Source organism: Rutilus rutilus (assembly GCF_951802725.1).
Source record: "Rutilus rutilus genome assembly, chromosome: 1".
Taxonomy (NCBI): Eukaryota; Metazoa; Chordata; class Actinopteri; order Cypriniformes; family Leuciscidae; genus Rutilus; species Rutilus rutilus.
In genome coordinates this window covers 29,235,030-29,257,579 of record NC_140209.1, presented here as the reverse complement: position 1 = coordinate 29,257,579, position 22,550 = coordinate 29,235,030, and the positions used below count along the sequence as shown (strand labels likewise).

At 37.4% G+C, this 22,550-nt stretch overlaps 2 protein-coding genes and 1 long non-coding RNA gene across 3 annotated transcripts in view; all 3 read left to right on the top strand.

Moving 5' to 3' along the window:
- abca3b (ATP-binding cassette, sub-family A (ABC1), member 3b) overlaps positions 1-3,578 on the top strand; it is a 49,683-nt gene extending 46,105 nt beyond the window's left edge. The window contains exon 31 of the mRNA XM_084388247.1: positions 1,534-3,578. Within this exon, the coding sequence (XP_084244373.1) occupies positions 1,534-1,665 (132 nt within the window). The 3' untranslated portion in view covers positions 1,666-3,578. The remainder of the gene's footprint in view (positions 1-1,533) is intronic.
- LOC311278113 overlaps positions 1-22,550 on the top strand; it is a 415,099-nt gene that overhangs the window by 316,169 nt on the left and 76,380 nt on the right. The gene's annotated exons all lie outside the window — the stretch shown is intronic.
- On the top strand, positions 12,082-21,007 carry LOC311277886 (cytochrome P450 2K1-like). Its single transcript, XM_084388367.1, has 9 exons — positions 12,082-12,383; positions 12,466-12,628; positions 16,101-16,250; positions 16,338-16,498; positions 16,592-16,771; positions 18,142-18,283; positions 18,372-18,556; positions 18,641-18,782; positions 18,919-21,007. The coding sequence occupies exons 1-9, from the start codon at positions 12,180-12,182 to the stop codon at positions 19,104-19,106; spliced, it is 1,515 nt and encodes a 504-aa protein (XP_084244493.1). The 5' UTR covers positions 12,082-12,179; the 3' UTR covers positions 19,107-21,007.

Here is a 22,550-nt window from a genome sequence, read left to right as displayed (position 1 = left end):
CTAAGCAAGTCTACATGGTCTTTGACCTGAGCATACTTAGTCTCCATTTTTCTGTATATATATATATATATATATATATATATATATATATATATATATATATATATATATATATATATATATATATATATATATATATATATATACAGTGCTATGCATAAGTTTAGGCAACCATGCTAAAGTTGACTAAAAAGAGGAATAAAAAATCATATTTTGCAAATTTAACTTAATGCCTTATTTTAAAAAATTAGGAAAAATCCAACCTTTAAGGACACCAATTTTCTTTGTGAATGAATAATGTATCGTAAATAAATAAATGTTCTTCCTTAAAAAACAGGGTGCATAAGTTTGGGCACCACTATGTTAAATTCCCATAGAGGCAGGCAGATTTTTATTTTTAAGTATTTTTTTTTTTTTTTTTTTAGGATACTATGCATCCTGATAAAGTTCCCTTGGCCTTTGGAATTAAAATAGCCCCACATCATCACATAGCCTTCACCATACCTAGAGATTGACATGATTTTATTTCAGTTAGCCTAATAGCTAGTTTGATTTGCATTGAGAGATGATCTTATGGAAAGTACTCCATGCCAATCTCTAGGTATGGTGAATGCTATGTGATGATGTGGGGCTATTTTAATTCCAAAGGCCAAGGGAACTTTATCAGGATGCATATTATCCTAAAAAAAAAAAAAAAAAAATACTTAAAAATAAAAAACTGCCTGCCTCTATGGGAATTTAACATAGTGGTGCCCAAACTTATGCACCCTGTTTTTTAAGGAAGAACATTTATTTATTTACGATACATTATTCATTCACAAAGAAAATTGGTGTCCTTAAAGGTTGGATTTTTCCTAATTTTTTAAAATAAGGCATTAAGTTAAATTTGCAAAATATGATTTTTTATTCCTCTTTTTAGTCAACTTTAGCATGGTTGCCTAAACTTATGCATAGCACTGTATATATATATATATATATATATATATAAAGAGTTCAGATGCAAAAGCCTCTTAGTGCCATCTGAAATTTTCTTCTAGAATGATCATTTTTATCAAGCTTGTATATTTAAGTTCAGTAATTTCACTTAAATGACAATAAATAGGTCATTTTCATTGCCATTTAAGTGAAATTACTGAATTTATAAATAATGATAAATCAATATAAATTGATAAAAATTATCATTCTAGAAGAAAATTTCAGATGGCACCCACTTAGAGGCTTTTGCATCTGAACTCTTCATATATATATATATATATATATATATACATACATACATACATACATACATACATACATACATACATACATACATACATACATACATACATACATACAAAATTTTAATGCAAAATTTTAAAATGCAAACGAGTAAGCATTTTGCTCATATTTAATTCCATCGACCTTTAGTTGAATGAAGTTTAATAAAGAAGACATGTTTAGCGTGTACTTGCACACAGATATCCCTCCATAATGACCGCTTGATAGACAAAACCTCCACACTGATAACATTTTTAACATGTCATTTTGTCTCAGGTGTTCGGGGTGCTAGAAACAGCCAAAGAGAAGTACAGCATCGAGGACTACTGCGTCAGCCAGATCTCACTGGAACAGGTGTTTCTCGGCTTCGCCCAGTTCCAGCACTGCGCTGAGGCCTGCAGGAAATGACACGCTGAAGCCCAGAGGGGGGCGGCGCTCCTTCACTTCAGTAGGAGGTTCATCCTGGGCCGACTGACTCCCCGTCAGACTATGGACATTGCTCAGGTGTCTCTCTTCACACGTTTCTGACATGATCATACATGCATAACACTTCCAGACTCAAGCACTGTGTGTGTCGCACAGAAGGCAGGACCACTAACTCAAGACCTTGGCCAGTAGGGTAACCGTATGCGGTGTTTATTTAAAGTCTGTCTGTGCGTTTGCGAGCGGTTTGAGTTTCAACGGGAAGTTCGTCACACTCTGAAATACTCTGAATTTTAATCTGTGGGTCTTGCCTGAAAGGAAGTGGTGTTTGTTCATCATCTGTAAGCGTGACAGACGAGGTGTCTCATAGTGTACGATTACTGTTATTTATGAATGACTTATTTTGTTTGTTTCTCTTCACCTGTTTTCCACTGTGGTCTTAAGGCTGAAGCTACACACACTTCGACCCCCTTTATGATAAAATGCGCAAAAGGGGGCGGAAATATTGAAAAATGCGATGTCCAAAACAAAAAAGTCTTAAGCAAAAAATGCTGCTTCTTTGGGTTTGCAATAACAATAGAAAATTAAATTTACAGGAAAAGTTAGTGAATATAAAATGTACCATTTTATAGAATAGCTTTAGGTCATTTATAGAATTTATACAATAGCTTTATTCCCCTTGTCTAGGTATTTATAGTCAGTTATTTGTGATATATGAATTCATCTTCCAAAAAAAAAAGAAAAAAGAAATCATTCTAGTAATAGACGGTTTGTGTTATGTATGTCAAAATAAGTCACTTTTTAAAAAACGAATTTCGCTGCTAAAATTAACTTCAAATTCCTTAATTTTTCAGTCAAAACATGCACGTGTTTTTGAAAGAGACCACAAATGTTTTAATGCTTTTTCTCTCCACATATCCAGTTATGATTTTTACCAGATTGTGAATTTTTTTGTTTGTTTGTTTTTTATATATATATATTTTTGAATAGTGCAACATGGGCTATGTGTAATTCCGCAGATGAACACTAGAGGACGTACAGTGCACCTTTTTAACGTCTGCATCAAACTGAATGTCTTTAGATACACACTAATGTTCGCTTGTATGATGAGAGTCTGTCACAGAGCAAAAAAAACACAACATTTATAGAAACTTTTGCTTGTTACTGTGGTTTTGGATTCATCCTGCTGTGTTCTGTTGCACTACTGATGTGGACCAATTCAATCGCCGTCAGAAAGATCCATAAAAAAGCTCACAGAAACATGAAGTATCGTAAAGCCAAGGATTTATTGTAAGAATCATTATGTGCAATTGTTTGTAAAATCATTCTCATTGCATTGAAGGTTTTTATATAACTACGAGAAGTGTGTTCTGCTTGTACTTCATGCTGCTTGGCTAATTTCTCCAATGCTTTGCACATTGTTATGCTCTTGATTGATTCTACAATCAGTTTAACTTGCGTCAGTCCACATTCCCGTCCAGATTCATGTTAACTGAATGTACTTAATTCATAGCGAAGGAAAAAAACGCAGGCTCATTCGTCACCTTAACCTCGTACACTCTGACATACTAAATATAAAATAGGGCTTTAAGGTGACTGACCACAAATAGTTTCTTTTCTATGTTTATTGGTCTGTTTTGCACAGTGCTCTGGCTGTCGTGTCTGAACTGCTTGTTTGAAACTGAAATATTGCATTTTGAGAATCGAGAAAGCAAACTTGACAATGTTAATGATGACAATGTTGATTAAAAATGGTCAAAATATATACCATAATGCAAAAAGGGAATTTACATAATTGTAATCATGTGTACTGTAGGCTATCACTCAATTAACCTGTGAGAAATGTAAGTATTGTCATTCTTCCTTTTTTTTTATTAAATCGGCCTTATGCAAAGGAATTGTGTTCAACAGTTGTTTTCTTTTTGATATCCTATGGACCCTTTCTCAGTTTGATGACTCATTTCTGCAGTTATTAACATCTAAATCGAATTAACCCTTTTTCACTATAAAGAACCTTTTATTTTATTTTCTTTTTTTTTTTCCGATGGAAAGGTTCCATGGATATTAAAGATTCTTCATGGAACCATCAATGCCAAAAGTTTAAAACCCGTGTTAGCATTGTTGTAGAAAAAAGGAGGCTAGAGTTCATTTAGTTGACTTTTACGAGTATATGGGTTAAAGAGGAAGACATGCCGTATCTTGACCTGAAATTCACCTTTTATGTTCTCAGGCCTGCTAGCACAAGTGTGCAACAATCAAAACAGTCTCTGTGTTCCTGTCTACCCCTGACACAGTTAGCAATAAAAGCTAATCATCCTCAGACAGGTGAAGGTTCAGCCATGGGAAAGGAGGACGAATGCCAACTGTCTTTCTGTACAGCGGCACAATTTAGGTATTTAGACTCACTTGTAATGTATATTACGTAATATCACTGCATTTGATCAAGTGACTAACTTTACTTTTTGCCATACTTTTGCTCAATGTCTTTTGAATCAGCTGGTGTTATGGTGATTAATGAATGTATAAAGTCAGTTCTTCTCAAGTTCACATAGCAGAGGAACCACATGTGAAGTTCATCACATTAACTATCAACATGATACACTATGGTCTTCATATATTGCAGTACAGATACGTTGCCTAGGTATATAAGTGTATTGCACAACGTTAAATAATCTTTGGTCTGATCTGATCTATTGCAGGTGTGTTAAAACAGCTGTGCAATATAGTGATGCAACCTTACTATTGATGCAGTTGGCCATCAATATATCAGGCCAAATAAACAGTAAAACCGAACAGAGAATTTAGTTTTGCTCTTTCTGCTGAGAATGAACCATTTATAGTGGATTTTTATTGCCATTTATACAGTACCTAAGGGTAGTTAGTTAATGTTTGTTTTAAGACAAAAGCTGAACATCATACCAGTGCCAAACGATTAACATCACAGGGTGAATAGGAAAAGTGTTACAATAGCTATTTCCATCCATCTATTTTTATGACAAGTTAAATTCAATTAACTTTGGATGGACTCATAGTTATTGTCTACAGTTTGAGTATTTGGTTGGTTTTTTGTTGTACCTTGTTTAGTTTAGTTCATGGGTTTTAAGATTGAGCGTGACACAATCTGTCCATATTGACTTCTGACCTGTAATGCAGCCTGAATCATAATGACACTGTGTTCATTCATTCACCAGAGGAGAACTGGTCTCCGACTGAGCCCCGACTGTTTTATTTCTCCATTCTTTCACCTGATGGAGTTTGGTTTCCTTGCCGCTGTTTCTTCTGGCTTGCTTAGTTGTGGACACTTAATCTTCAGTGATATTATTGACTTGACTGCACTGACACTTTTTGAGAGCTGATTTGATTGACAGGGAGAGTTAGTGTTCGTGACGCATGGTTTTAAACCCTCTGACGAAACATTGCATTGCTTAATCAGGTCTGTGAAAGTAGGTCTGAAGTCACTCCAGGTTAAAGTGTGACAGAGGTGAGAGGCAAGGCAAGTGTATTTACATAGCACGTTTCATACACTATGGCAATTCAAAGTGCTTTACATTGAAAGGGATTAAAATAATCACACTATGGCAATTCAAAGTGCGTTGCATAGAAAATAAGCACAAAATAAAAGCAAGGGAAATTAAAACAATTATAAAGAGAATTAAAAGAGATAAATGATACAGTTATACAATGAATTAGAGTACAATCAATTAAAGTAGCAGATGTATAAAGATGAATTATTGTCTGATTGAATTATTATAGTAAGCTTTTAATATATAACATACAAACAGGAGAGCTTATAATAACATTCGTACAAATGTATACATGTAAAGTGTTGAAATATAAGCTATATATTTTTTAATCCTGGATTGATGTCAAGATTTATGCATAGAAAATAATTTTCATTAGTTCATTCATTTAAAAAAAAAAAGAAAAAAAAAAGGATTTGAATTGTTTTGGCGCGAGCATGAATCTCATCTTCAGTAGGAATGAACTGAAAATCATTGCTCTGCTCTCTTCGAGCCAGTGCGCACGCACCGTAAAGCCTTGTTTATTCCACCAGTGACATGCAGCGACAAAGCAACACGATCCAATCAAGGCATGGTCTTATTATTTGGAGATAAGATGGTCCATGGCTCTACCATTGGAAAAAGCGTAACGGCTAATTTTGATCATGTGTGTCTTGATAACATTCACGTTACAGCCTTGGCATCATATAATTTCGTTCAGAGCTGTGCAACCGTCAGTTTGTGGATACCATGGAAATGAATGAGGACCGTAAACTGAATCACACCAATTGTCCGTGACATCTCTTATAAAACAGCATTTTGTTCCGGTGTAAACTAAAAATAGATCAATCTGAAAAGAATATGAAATAATTAATATAGTAAAATAGTTATATTGCTGTATCATTTCTATTTTTTTTTATATACTTTTATTTAGTAGGCTACTAATAATCATAATCAGTAATCATTATTATTCAAATTAATATATAAGCACAAAATTTTGGGGCCAAATTGTACAGCCCTACAAGCAGATACAACAAACCCGGTGTTCTTTTAAAAGAAAATTGTGAATTTTAAAATGTACAATTCGATTCCTGATTGGAAGGGTCTTTGTCTTCCCAGTTGTGAAACACATCTTTATTCGTGATCATTTACGCCTCCTCTAATATGATATTTCTAACACAAAACATGTCTTGCAAATTTTAAATCAATATCTTGTTTTATGTGAATGAGTGGGCAGGATGCTTATCACAGCTTTTTGAAGCAAAAATTCAAGGCTACAAAATCCAGTTCTAGAAAAGTCCTGTGAACAAATATTCAGTATGGGTTTTATAGCCTTATTTCAGCGACTTCAGTCAAAAATTCACTTAACTACGCATAAATGTAATTTTCTCAAAACTACAAACTTTTACATACATGCTGCTCACATATTATTGTAGCGGAGTTTGTGCTGAATACAGTGTAATCAGACTTTAGCTATAAAGAATTTATAAGTAGCATGTCAAAACAGCTCCAGGGTCCAGAAAACACCTCAGACCCCAGAGGGTTAAGAGCAAACATGTTGAAGATTAGCCAATGAGGCTGTCGATTCATTAAACGATAAGCTATCTCCACACAAAAACGGTTTATTCAACGTAGTGAAGCCTCTCCTCCATTTACATCCATAAAAAAAACAGCCTCTTGTCTCCTTCCCTGTGTGCTGCAGTGTTAGCAGGCGTTACACTTTTTTCGGCTTAGGTTACAGGTTTGCCTTCCAGTGGCTTTGATCCCATTCATTTTCAATGGAGGGCTGTCGACTTCCAGAGACACGAACGACAGTGACAGCATGTAGGCATGTCAAACGATGCGACTCACGTGACAAGTTCAGAAAAGCAATGGACTTCCCAATTCCCAACTTCCCAAGTTCAGAAAAGTTGAACTTTTTGCACATGAGCAGCAAATTTCCAATAGGAGTGAAGACTCTCAGTGGAGCTCACGTTACTGCCTCGAGTGCAGGTAAGACAGGACAGGAGGTGTAACGAGGAGGTGTAACGAGGAGGTTATTCAAGACCCTGACTAGTGCAGTCTCTGTACTGTGTCTAGATCTAAACCCAGATTGAAAGTTTCTAGTAGGCAATTTGTATAGAGATGAGTTTGGAGTTGGTCAGCAACCACACACATGCCAGAAAAGGTACATTTGAAACGGGTCTATAATTTGACACATCGGCAAGATCATCTTTGCTGTGCATTGCTGGGACATGAGGCAATACAACAATATTCTGTGCATATTTGTTACACAAAAGGCATGTTTTAATGATGTAAATTGAATAATATTGGAGCAAAGATTGTGTTAATGTTCTGTTGAGTTTTGTGGGTCTAGACTAGAGCCTGTGAGTAGAGTAGAGCCTGCCCTGTGCTTCAGTCCAAGATAAGACCAAGAAACATTGATAATATGCTGCATGTTGCTTTATTTAAATGGCAATAACTGTTTTTCAGTGATGTTTATTAGCCACTTTATAACATTTTTTTTCTTCTTTCACTTTTAATTTTTACGGTTAATTAAAATACACCAAGTATTTGCATTATGCAGTTTAATAAATGTTAATAAATGTACAGTCCATTGTTGTCCAAACACTTTTTTGTATGTCTTTATATTTAGATAGATAGATAGATAGATAGATAGATAGATAGATAGATAGATAGATAGATAGATAGATAGATAGATAGATAGATAGATAGATAGATAGATAGATAGATAGATAGATAGATAGATAGATACTTTTATTCATCCCGAAGGAAATTTAAGGCATCCAGTAGCTTAGACAGCACATATCCACATATATCACACATATAAAGATAAAAGTAATAATAATAAAACATATATATATATATATACAGTGAGGAAAATAAGTATTTGAACACCCTGCTATTTTGCAAGTTCTCCCACTTGGTAGGTGCATGTCCACTGTGAGAGACATAATCTAAAAAAAAAATCCAGAAATCACAATATATGATTTTTTAACTATTTATTTGTATGATACAGCTGCAAATAAGTATCTCCCTCGGATTGGGGCTCCATGCAAGATCTCACCTCGTGGGGTCTCAATGATCCTAAGAAAGGTGAGAAATCAGCCCAGAACTACACGGGAGGAGCTGGTCAATGACCTGAAAAGAGCTGGGACCACCGTTTCCAAGGTTACTGTTGGTAATACACTAAGACGTCATGGTTTGAAATCATGCATGGCACGGAAGGTTCCCCTGTTTAAACCAGCACATGTCAAGTCCTGTCTTAAGTTTGCCAATGACCATTTGGATGATCCAGAGGAGTCATGGGAGAAAGTCATGTGGTCAGATGAGACCAAAATAGAACTTTTTGCTCATAATTCCACTAAACGTGTTTGGAGGAAGAAGAATGATGAGTACCATCCCAAGAACACCATCCCTACTGTGAAGCATGGGGGTGGTAGCATCATGCTTTTGGGGTGTTTTTCTGCACATGGGACAGGGCGACTGCACTGTATTAAGGAGAGGATGACCGGGGCCATGTATTGCGAGATTTTGGGGAACAACCTCCTTCCCTCAGTTAGAGCATTGAAGATGGGTCGAGGCTGGGTCTTCCAACATGACAATGACCCAAAGCACACAGCCAGGATAACCAAGGAGTGGCTCTGTAAGAAGCATATCAAGGTTCTGGCGTGGCCTAGCCAGTCTCCAGACCTAAACCCAATAGAGAATCTTTGGAGGAGCTCAAACTCCGTGTTTCTCAGTGACAGCCCAGAAACCTGACTGATCTAGAGAATATCTGTGTGGAGGAGTGGGCCAAAATCCCTCCTGCAGTGTGTGCAAACCTGGTGAAAAACTACAGGAAACGTTTGACCTCTGTAATTGCAAACAAAGGCTACTGTACCAAATATTAACATAGATTTTCTCAGGTGTTCAAATACTTATTTGCAGCTGTATCATACAAATAAATAGTTAAAAAATCATACATTGTGATTTCTGGATTATTTTTTTTAGATTATGTCTCTCACAGTGGACATGCACCTACGATGACAATTTCAGACCCCTCCATGATTTCCAAGTGGGAGAACTTGCAAAATAGCAGGGTGTTCAAATACTTATTTTCCTCACTGTATATATATTTAAATATATATATATATATATATATATATATATATATATATATATATATATATATATATATATAAATATATGAAAAAATATTAACTATGACTATGAATATTAACTATTGGCTGGATATGAATAGGATAATACATGACAGAGAATAAATAATAAAATGAAGATGTTTGTTCATTATATAATTGATAGACAGCTGAGAGACACAGACTCTTGCTTAAAAGTCCATCTCTCCCTTCCCCTTTGTGTGGTATTGAAGAGCTGGATGGCCCTGGGGACAAAGGACCTCCTCAACCTGTCTGTAGAGCATGACAGTGACAGAAGTCTGCTACTGAACCTGCTCCTCGGTTTAATGAACATGCTATGTGGGTGGTGATCATTATCCGTGATCGCCAGCATCCTGCTCATTGTCCGTTTCTCTGCAGTAGCTGTGAGTGACTTTAGCTCAATCCTGACAACAGAGCCAGCTTTCTTTACCAGTCTGTTCAGTCGCCCAGCATCTCTCTTCTTATTACTGCCTCCCCAGCACACCACAGCATAAAACAGGACACTGGCAATGACTGACTGGTAAAACATCCTGAGTAGCTTACTGCAGATATTGAATGACCGCAGTCTCCTCAGGAAATAGAGCTGACTTTGCCCTTTCTGATACAGCGCATCCGAGTTGGCTGACCAGTCCAGCTTATTGTCCAAGTGTACCCCCAGGTACTGTGCTGACCACCTCCACACTGACCCCCTCAATGGAGACTGGTTGCATGTATTGCTTCGATCTCCTAAAATCCACCACCAACTCTTTGGTCTTTGTTGCATTCAGCTGCAGATGGTTGAGCCTGCACCATTGCACAAAGTCATTAACCAGGTTCATGTACTCGAACACCTGTACATCCCTGATACACCCCACAATTGCTGTGTCATCCGAAAACTTCTGCATGTGGCATGACTCTGAGTTGTAGCTGAAGTCAGAAGTGTACAGGGTGAACAGGAACGGTGAAAGCACAGTCCCCTGAGGCGCTCCAGTGCTACATACCACAGTCTCCGAGAAACAGTCCTTCAGCCTTACGAACTGTGGTCTCTCCGTCAGGTAGTCTGTTATCCAGGATACCAGGTGAGCATCAACCCCCAACTGCACCAGCTTATCCCTCAATCTGGCAGGCTGAATGGTGTTAAAGGCGCTAGAAAAATCAAAGAACATAATTCTTACAGCACTTTTCCCCTTGTCCAGATGAGAATGCACTCTGTGCAGTAGGTATATGATGGCATCATCCACGCCCACCTTCTCCTGGTATGCAAACTGAAGCCGGTCAAGTGAGTGGCTGACTTGTGGTTTTAGGATGCGAAGTAGCAGTCGCTCCATCGTCTTCATCATGTGTGAAGTTAGAGCGACTGGCCTGAAGTCATTTAGCTCACTGGGAAGCGGTTTCTTAGGAACTGGGATAAGACATGATGTCTTCCACAGTGCTGGTACCTTCCCCAGACGGAGGTTAAGGTTGAAGACATGCTGTAGAGGCTCCGCCAATTCCACCGCACAGGCTTTGAGCAGTCTGGGACACACTCTGTCTGGGCCAGCCGCTTTCCCTGGGCGAAGTCTACTCAGCTCTCCTCTAAGCTGATACGCCGTGATGATGGGAGGAAGTGGGGTCCCTTTGTTGAGTATTGGGGGGAGTGGAGCATCAGTGAATGCTGGCTGAAGACTATAGGCCGAAGTGCATGCATAGGGGAGGGGTACAGTTGATGGTGAAGATGAGCGAAAGGGTGGGGGGGCATGCTGTGAACAGATTAAGGTAGGTGGGGGGTGCGGTGTGGGGGTTGGGCAAGCCATTGCAGCGGTAGCAGGGCAATCAAACCTGTTGTAGAACTGGTTGAGCTGGTTTGCACTCCCCTTGGCTTCCACTAACAACTTACAACTTTGAGCAAAACATGCTTGAGAAATGTAAGGCAATCAGTTTCCATATAATTGAAGTATATGAACAAACTTGTAAAGAAAACGGTTTTTAAAACTTTTAAGTTGACTGAACCAAGTGCTCAACTTGTAAAATTGAGTTGCCAATACTCAAGTTTTCTAAGTAAACTCATTAGGTAAAGAATGTTGAGTGAATTTGTATATTTAAGTATTTATAACAAGGTTTCTTGCTCTTGTTAATTTTACTTAATTACTTCAAGTTGAATTTACTTTACTTCAAGTTGCAATAATGGTTCATGAATATTTTAATATATTTTTTCAGTGTAGCCTTTTCTGCTGTTAGAGAGTGTTGCGATATAAACTACAGCAGTGCTCAGTGCATTAAATCATTAACCATATTAACAATCGATCAATCAACGTATTAAACTCACTTGTACTGTCAAAAATTACTAAAAGATCAACTCGAATTTGTGAAATAATACTTTTCTTTTCCCTATATGTAGGATGCAAGATACAAGATGTCATTGTACATTGTCATTAAACATAAACATACACATTAAATTACATTTAAAAAGCATATCGCACATTATATAAAAAGTGTTGGAGTGCATGTGCACGTTTAACTGTTTTTAAAAGTTGAAGGACATTCAACATGTTGAATGTCCTTCAACTTTTAAAAACAGTCCTCAATCCTTGATAGTTATAAAGAATTATGGATTTGCTGTAAAAAAAAAAGGACTCTGGAGTTGTGGAATGTCTAAGGGCAGCGTTTTTAAAGCTTTATTGCTTGATTCATGTTCCTGTCTTTTTTAACAAGCTAAAGAAGGTTAATGATTCACCACAGTGTGTCACATACATGCTGATGTAACGATACCAACCCTCTATTCTCATGGATATTTACAATTAGTTTAGGATCACACAAGGTCCCTCCCTTAAAAAGCAGCTATAAATATGCGAGTGCATCAGTTCAGAAGCTGAGAGAGAAAATGGCTGTAATCGAGTCACTTCTGCAGTTTCTCAGCACAGGTACATTACTGGGCGCTTTGCTGTTGCTTCTGGTTTTGTATTTGCTTTCCTCTGGATCCAGATCTCAGAAAGAGGGGAAAGAGCCACCGGGACCCAAACCTCTGCCGCTGTTGGGGAACCTGCTGACCCTTGACCTCGAGAGACCCTTTGACAACTTTTTTGAGGTGAGAACTTGATACGTTTAAAATGAATAGTGGTCAAACATTTTAAGATTTGTTTGTAAATGTCTTTCTCTGTGTCCTCCAGCTGTCCAAAACCTACGGAAATATATTCCAAGTGTTTTTGGGTCCCAGAAAAACTGTGGTCTTAGCTGGGTACAAAACTGTCAAAGAAGCTCTCGTGAACTATGCAGAAGAGTTCGGCGACAGAAAAATTGGACCTGGTTTCAGGATAATGAACGACGAACATGGTAGGAATCTTTGTTGTTTTCTTAACGTACAGAACAAACTGTAAATGTTAGACATGTTGAAAAAACAAACATGTTGCAAATCCTTTCAGTCAGGGTTTTTCAGTCAGCGTCCCAAACAAGCGTTAATGTCGAGCCCTGATATGTTTTCCTTGATTGGGTTTCCCTGAAAAGAATTACGTTGTTGAAAAGGAAAGTAAAAGAGTGAGGCACGTTCATGGCGTTTTACCGTGATGAGGGTTCCGTGTCTTTATTAAACTCTACACATAATAATGATTTACAGTATCTGTCATCCACCTTCGATTAATTGGAATGTTATGTTTTTATTACTTGGCCCGTCCGACCTGCAGATTATGATGATCCGCGCAGCACTGTCGGCAAACAATACGGTTTGAGAATGGACACAGGCCGGTGTTGTGCCGAATTTCAACCCCCGCCAAATTATTACCCCCCTAGCATTGGTAGGTTTAGGATTAGTTGAGGGGGAGGGGTTAGGATTAGGCAATCAGGTACTGACTTCAACTAGGGGGGGTAAGAATTTGGCAGGGGGGTCAGAATTCGGCACAACACCAGGAACCCGCAACAGAACCATCACGGTGGATCTGTGCATGTGACTGTGTGTCCGAGTTTTGTCGAGAGCCGGAGGCGGCACGAAATTTGACGGAGGTAGCCGCCTTGTAATTCTCTATGCAGGAAAAATCCTGCTTTCAGTTCCTCATGGCCTCTCCAGACTAATGTAATTGGGTTTACCTACTGAAGTAAAAAATTATTTATTTTTTTAATTAAATTTGACACTAATATGAGCTCATTATAAACATTTGGTGGTGAACAACTTACTTGCTTACAACTTACAGTGTGCAAGCGTGATTGACATAATGTGAGGTCGTATTTATTTTTTAACGTCCGTTGTATTAAGTGTGTGTACCTTCCGTCTTCTATGCACCTGTTTGAGTTACACTGTGAGTAAAACTTCATCTGCCTGCATCACACCGTGACAATTATTGTGATGTACTATTGGGTATCATCGTTTTTGTGATAAGCCTGCCACCTTGTGGTGACCTATATAGTGATGTATTGAGAATTGAGCTCAGTTACAGTTCACAACAAAAACAAATTTGCAAATAAATAGCAAATAAATTTGTTATTGTTACAATTAATACAAATAAATAACATTTCATTGTTTCCATTGTTTTGTTGTGCATGCTGAATGTTGCAAGATTGCAACATAGATTGCAAGATATTTTGCAAGATATTTTCACAAATATAGAGGGATTATATCAACCCAAATACAAGTTTCACAGGTTTCATAAGTGTTAGCAATACAATTGTAAAAGATCATTATTCAACATGAAAACTAAAGTTAAGAAATTAGATCACATTTTAAAGGCAACCTATTTATTACTTCCCTTCCTTTGAAACCAAATAACTGTGATTTTCTTGTTGCATCACTGCATCAATAGGAAGAGAATTACAATAATATAAATGAAGTTCCAAGTGCCCAACCAAAGGGAACACTGATCACCATAACGATGAGTTCAAACAAAAACATTTGTGTGATTCAGCTTATGTGATGTTCTGTCACGTGATAATCAGGAAACATAAACGAGGACTCAATTGCAGGAAAACAAAGGTAAGATTTTAATTAACCAACCAAACAAAATACAAAGTATAAAGTATAAACAAAACTCCCACGTGGGGGAAAAACCAGAACAAATAGGGTAGAGTGGGGGAAAACGCCCCCCTTGGGTAAAACGCCCCCCACCTGTTTTTCCCAAAATAACCACTAAAAGTAGTCAAGATACATTTTTACTGTTGCTATGCACTACGTTGATAACGGGGATATACAAATCTCTATGGAGAAGCTGACACCAGCGACACATTTGAAGAGAAGAGGATTACATGGTAAATGCTATAATTTTCAGATATTAGTAAATAAGTGTTTAAGAGAATATTGTTCTGCAGGATATCGCAGTGATGTATGATAGATGAATAGTGAAGTCTGTAGTTTGAGATCATATATTATTTATAAGGAATATAATTATATTTTAAAAATTAAACATTTTTTTAAAAACTCATAGCTTGTGGGGTAAAACGCCCCCTACGCTGAGGGGTAAAACGCCCCCCCTGGGGGCATAGTTTCTCTATCATAATTACCATAATAAAATATTTCTGTCTATCAAATCCTTTGTTTTACACTTAATGCAGTATAACTAGGTGGTAAAATCTAAATATTTGAACAAAACATGAAAAAATGACCTCAAGTGAGCATTAACTAGCTAGCTTGCTAGCAAAGTTAGCTCACTGATGGAAGGTAGTTAAATTTGGCTATTTTGGACATTGCTGAAATAAATATTAATATATATACATGTTGATACATTACTTGCCTTTTACCTTTAGAGATTAAAAACTATTGTATGTTAATTTTGCTGTTGATCTATGAAGCAAACTGGTTGGTAAGAAAGGGGGCATTTTACCCCACCTTGGAGGGCGTTTTACCCCACCGCTGGGGCAAAACGCCCCCTTTGTACAAAAATATTTTCAGTGAAAATACTAATTAATTATGAAGGCTGAGCAATTTTAATATTTGGTGAATAACTCCTGCCATAGTCACTCAAAACCGGGATGGCAATTCTAGTCACATTTATGTTTTGTTTCACTGTAATGTCACATTTTCCTTAAGGGGGGCGTTTTCCCCCACTCTACCCTACTAACAAGGCAAAAACACTAGGAACAAGAAATAGGAACTTAGACAAACGAACCAGCACCAGACTGAAAACACAAAGGAGGCTATAAAAGAAACACACACAAGGGTAACGAGACAACAGGTGAGGAATGTTAATTACTAAAAAAATTACGAGAAGGGAGGAGCTAACAATTAGACAGAAAGCACATGGCACAGGAATAATCAGGAGCCATGTGCTCACATGAAACTAAACTAACAAAACACGAGACAAACAGGAAATGTCATAGCTCTGTCACCACACAGAACTAGTAACAAAATCAGAAGTGACAGAACCATGACATGTTCTCTCAAATGTTTCAGTTGTATTGACAATTCCACATTCAAGATGATGACTTTAGGAAACGAGTGAATGCAGAGAAAGATAACTGCAGAAGTGAGGAAATGAGTGAAAAGAATGAGTGAAAAGTCTTTTAAGAATTGCCCCCTTGGGTTTTCCGAGTAAAGGCATAGTATGTGAATAGTATAGATTACTAGTATATATTTACAATTAAGTTTAGACATTAAGTAAAGTTAGCTAAAAAGTGACAGTTATAACAACTGTTGGATTTTACAGTGTATGCAGTGGTGAAATGACTAGTCGCTTATTAACCTGACATATAACATGTATAAGCAAGCTGACTCTGTATAAGTCCCAGAGGTCTAAGGTTAACATATGTTTAACCCAGTAAGTAATCATTTTCTTCTTGTGTTGTTGCTGAGACTCACGGTCAGTTGGTTCTCTGTGTTGATCAGGAATAATTTTTTCCAATGGAGAGAACTGGAGAGAGATGCGACGCTTCGCTCTCAGCAACCTGCGGGACTTCGGGATGGGCAAGAGAGGAAGTGAAGAGAAAATCATAGAGGAAATTCAGTATCTGAAAGGAGAGTTTGATAAGTTTGAAGGTACAAGCTGAAACACAATAATGGACATCTGCAATCATGCTCTTAGTTTAAAGGATCCGTTGAGAGACATTTGTTTGCTCTTCACAGGGAAACCCTTCGACACAACACAGCCTGTGAACTACGCTGTGTCAAACATCATCTCATCTATTGTGTACGGCAGCAGATTTGAATACAAAGACCCTCAATTCACAGAAATGGTCGACAGGGCAAATGAAAATATTCAAGTTGGTGGATCGGCTTCTATGATGGTATGGAAGTATGTTTTACTGTATGTTTTTGGTCACTTCATTTTTTAAAATCTCATTAATACATGCATTTTTTTTCTCTGTTTGTACTTGCAGATTTATAATATATTTCCGTGGTTGGGTCCATTCCTCAAATGCAAAAGGATTATTGTACGAAATATGTTGAAAAATAGAGCAGAAATGACAAAGTTGTTTACTGGACTGCTGGAGACTCTGAATCCACACGACAGCAGAGGGTTTGTCGACTCCTTTCTCATCCGCAAACAGAGTGATGAGGTACAGTAATCACCTTGTTCCATAGAAATACAGGAGAAAGTGAAAATTAATCATCAGCTTTGATATTTAAACATAATTATTTATTTAATTATTAGTCATTGATATTAAATGAAAATTAAAAATGCACAAAAGATGCTAAAACTAAATATAATTGGCAACATAATACAATAAGGTTCCTTTTGTAAACATTAGTTAATTTAAGATGAACTAACAATTAAAAATACTTCTAAAGCATTTATTCATCATAGTTCATGTTAATTTCAACATTATTAACACATTATTCAAATTAAAAGTTAAACATTTATTAACACATTATTCAAATTAAAAGGCCACACACTTTTAAAGCCGATTTTGGGTCTGATTTGCGCCCACAATGATCTGGGGTGTGTGACCTGATTCAAGGCTTCTCGCAAACGACTTTTGGTCCAAAATAATCCTCAAGTGCGTGGTGTCATTACGATTATTTTATTGCTCCCGATCACGTCGGAGCCCGTACAATCTCAAATCATAAATATCAAACATGTTCTCATGACTCTTGATCGGGCTGCCTCTGATGTAATACCCGCGATAGCCAATGAGAGCGAGCAAACTTAACTAACCAGATGTTGCGTGCTTCTATAGCTGAAACTTGGCAGCCACAAACAAGCCACAAAAGTGGAGTATTGAGAAAGAAGATCACCCATATTCTTTTCTCCTTTGTATTTCTTCCCATAAAACTCTCGCCAGGAAAACCAGCTGACGATGTTGATCGTCCTCCATTTGTTTTTCTTCTCAAGTTTGATCTCGCGAGTCTCCATGAGATATCATCTCACTGTGAAAATGTTAATACAATGGACAGGTGTGCGGTCTCGCGGTCCGGGATGAATCTTCTAGTGTGTGCATTCGGAAGATTGTAATGCTAAAATTGCTAAAAATCGGTTCAAACTGCTCTGTGGTCTCCCACAGTTTTAAAATCGTTTAAGATTTGAAAGTCGTCTAGTGTGTCCCAGGCCTTAAATTAAAAAAAGAATTATTACTTTAACAAAGGTATTGCTCATGGTTAGTTCATGTTAATGCTAACTACTAATGGGACCTTATTGTAAAGTGTTACTATCACATTTAGTCTGAGTTTCAGTTGTATTTTTATTGGTTTCCTGTTCTGTTTCCTTTGTTAGCTTTTGTTACCAGGTCATTCATTGTTTGATTAATGCATTGCACCTGTTTTTCGTTTCATGCATTGCTTTGTTTCTTGTTCTCCAAAGTTTGTATTATTTGAAGTTATGTAATTTTGGATTTTGGTTCGTAAAATACAACTACATGAATTTGGATGTTTAAGTTTTCTAATTATTAGAAGTTAAATTGAGCATTTTGAATGTATTTTTGCTTGTCAGCAATCCTGTAAGAAGGACACACACTTTCACCAGGAGAATCTTCTTGTGACGGTGGCAAATCTATTTGCTGCTGGTACTGACACGACAGGAACGACTCTGCGCTGGGGTTTGATGCTCATGGCCAAATACCCTCATATACAGGGTAAAAACACAGTAATGCCAAGAGTTTTTCCTCAATGCTGAGTTTAATGTTGTCTACAGGAACAAACGTGGGTTGCATTTTTGTGCAGATCAAATTCATGAGGAGATTGACCGAGTGATCGGTGGACGTCAGCCAGCGGTGGAAGATAGAAAGAAATTACCGTATACAGATGCAGTGATTCATGAAACCCAGAGACTGGCTAATATTGTTCCCTTGAGTCTGCCGCATATAACCAGCTGTGATGTTCACTTCAATGGATACTTCATCAAGAAGGTCAGTCAGAAGAATAAATATTTAGGCCGAAACGATACTATGTGCATCTTGAACATTGTTTTTTTTCTTTTTCTCCATTTCTAGGGTACCACTGTCATTCCTCTGCTGACGTCTGTTTTGAAGGATCCAAGCGAATGGGAGAAACCGAACAGCTTTTACCCAGAGCACTTCCTAGATGAGAAGGGCCAGTTTGTCAAGAGAGATGCTTTCATGCCCTTTTCTGCAGGTATACGCTCAACTCCAAACACCTAGTGTTTTGAAGAAATAATCATTTCATTTGGAATTTAAATAGTTTGTCTTTATCTGTATCTCTCTCTCTCTCTCTCTCTCTCTCTCTCTCTCTCTCTCTCTCTCTCTCTCAGGCCGAAGGGTTTGTTTAGGAGAGAGTTTGGCCAGGATGGAGCTCTTCCTGTTCTTCACTTCCCTCCTTCAGAGCTACCGCTTCACAACTCCACCTGGAGTGTCTGGAGATGATCTGGATCTCAAAGGAATAGTCGGAATCACTTTGAATCCGTCCCCACACAAGCTGTGTGCGATCAGACGCTCCTGATACTGGACAATCAAAACAGAAAGAAGACATTTTACCTCAGTTTAAATAAGAACTGGAATGATTAAATTCACAAAATGTATGCGAATAACTCCACAAACCAAAATCACTTCTGACTTTTTTTATTGCATAAAACATCTTGAGCAGCAGGTGCATTCTGTGTTTGTTAATTTATTTTATGAAAACGTTTTGTAGTAAAAAATATAATTAAAAAATGTGTTGTTTTCACACAATGTCTAAATCATATCTACTGAAATGTTAAAATAATTTTTGCAAACAAAAATCTGATTAATAATTACAAGTGCTGCGGTAATGACAGTTTGTATTGGTAAGGACACAATGTTAATGGCACATGTTAATAATGTAACCTTAACAATAGGTTACTGTAGAGATAAACAGTAACAGATAAAAACAGAAAGTACTTTGTCAAATATAGTAGAGGTATTGCAGAAAAGACTGGGACAAAATGATTGTCTTGTTTCAAATACTAACACATGTATGAATTTCTATTGTAACAACAAACTTAATTTGAGGCCTTCAGTATTTTGTTTTGTCCTCTGGTTTCTTTTGTTTATCCTCCACTGTCTTAACTCTTCATATCTGTTTGGGTCTTTTCTCACTACCCCTCTTCTGTCATCTTATTGTAGGTTAATCTGGTATCATCAAGGGTTGCAAAAATGACATGTTTATATTTAGTTTACATTAGATTTAATATTTGCAATGTACACTGATCAGCCACAGCATTAAAACCACCTACCTAATATCATGTAGTTTCCCCTCATGCTGCCAAAACAGCTCTGATATGTCAAGGCAAGGACTCCACAAGACCTCTGTATGTGTCCTGTGGTATCAGGTTGTGAGGTGGGGCCTCCATGGATCAGATTTGTTCATCAAGCACATCCCATAGATGCTCAATCGGATTGAGCTATGGGGAATTTTGTCATGTCCCTCAAACCCTTCCTGAACAATTTTTGCATTGTGGCAGGGTGCATTGTCCTGCTGAAACAGGCCACTGCCATCATTGCCACCATTGCCACAAATTTAGGTAGGTGATACGTGTCAAAGTAACATCCACATGAATGCCAGGACCCAAAGTTTCCCAGCAGAACATTGCCCTGTGCATCAAACTCCCTCCACCGGCCTGCCTTCTTCCCACAGTGCATCCTGCTGCTGTCTCTTGGTCGGGTGGTCCAGTCCTGACACTCACATGCCCATTGTAGGCACTTTCGGTGGTGGACAGGGGTCATCATAGGCACTTTGTCCGGTCTGCTGCAAACCAGCAAACTGCTATGCACTGTGTGTTCTGAAACCTTTCTATCATGGGCAGCATTAAGGTTTTCAGCAATTATTTGAGCTACAGTAGCTCTTTTTCTGACAAGCTCTTTTGTGTGATCGGACCAGGAAGGCAAGCCTTTGCTCCCCATGTGCATGTGTCAGTCTTGGACGTCCATGACCCTGTTCACCGGTTGTCCTTCCTTGCACTCTCATTTACTCTTTTCTCTGCTTCCAACTTATGAAATTCAAGAACTGACTGTTCAGTTGCTGCATAATATATCCTCTTGACAGGTGCCATCGTACTGATATAATAAATTATATTCACCACACCTATCAATGGTTTAAATATTGTGGCTGATCAATGTAATACACAGTATAAACCTTGAATTTGCCTCTACCGCAACTCAAAGTCTTTACCGCAACACCTAAAAATGCTGTGGTAAAGACGTGCTGCGGAAATGACATTTTTGCTAATATTGCAGATAACTGGCAGCTAGCAAGATGTGATACATCAGTTTTGACTTTTAGCAACAACTATATATACGTATTCAACAGTAATATAAATTAATTTTTAAAATGTAATTCAAAATACACAATTACTAAGCTGAATGGTAAGGACACACAATAAATACTTAAAGGGGTGGTAAAACACCTTTTTTCGAAAGGCTTGATTGTGTTTGTGGGGTGCACTGTAACATGTGTTCATGCTTCGTTTTTAAAAATTCTCTTTTCACATATTTAACCATTATTCTACACTGCACTGTCCCTCCTTGTAAAAACGGTCGGATGATTTCCGGGTTCTATGAGCTAAAGAGTTTAGAGCTTGATGAGCTTAGAGTACATATTGTCCCACTCTAAAGAGTGTGTAACTCTGAATCAGAGTTCAAGTTAATGAGATAATTAAGTGATTAATCAAGTGATGATTGAGCATAAGTGATGAACACCTGCTGCTAACAAGCAGAAACACTGAAGGAAAGAGAAACAACAAGAACTACAACTGACTTCCAGCCACAGCCTTAGATTAAATCAATTGAAGATTAAAAAAAAAAAAAGACAATAAATCTCTAAAGATCTCAGCAGAGGTGGATTAAACTACTCCACAAACAGCATTACCATCTTAATTTATTTCAAACTAATTTGACTTTCTGGTATATCTATACAGAAGTTCTTATTGAGAGTTGACAAAAGTTTAAATATCGATGTTTTATTGAAAATGTTTCGCTTGAAGTCGCCATTATGGTGATCGGGTTTTGCTTTAGTTAGGCTCTTGACCCTTGAATTTTTTAATTGTTTTTCTCTGGCTCTGTGTTTATAAATCACTTTTCTTATGTGATCAGGTGATGTTGGATTCTTATTGATGGTGACCATCATCATCATCATCACTATCATCAAGTATCCTGATTCACATATCATCTCCCAAGGTTTATCACTGCTCAAAAGTGTGTTGTGTCATTAAACACGTTTAAATATTATCAGCACCAGTGGCGGAGGCAGAAAGTACATGATGGGTGGGCCAGAATAATTTGCATCATCCAATGTTTTTCAACTGGCTAAATTTGGGAGAGAAAAAAAAAGATGGACCGTCCCTCAGTGGTGCCAGTTCACTAAAAGTCAAGGTATGGCAAGTTCATATGACGTTATTTAATCTAACAATATTACGTGACAATATCAACAGATAGGAACAAGACAAAACTGCAGTTACAGCACCAACAGCACCGACCGATTTAAAAACCTAAAAAATATATTTAAAAAAAGAATCACATATTTTGAAACCAATTGGTAACAGGGAGCTATATGAATGTATAAAAATTCCCATATGATTCTACAAAAAAAGGTGAAAGAGATCTCATAAATTAGTGAATTCGGTTGGTTTAAAAGCCACTATAGGCCTACGTCGCTTAGCAAACACAATGTATTTTATCTGTTTAAAGTGTATTTACCCCTTCACTATTTTTCTGTGACTGTCTTTGGGACAGTTCACACAAAAATGGAAATTCAGTAATTATTTACTCACCTCGATGTTGTTTTAAAGCCTTATTACCTTATTTTTTTCGGAACACACACACACACACACACACACACACAAATCCCTGCTGCGCTTTCATGCAGTTAAAAAAAAAAGAGGATTCAAATGTCATAAAATAATCCCATGCAAATCATGCTATATTTTTT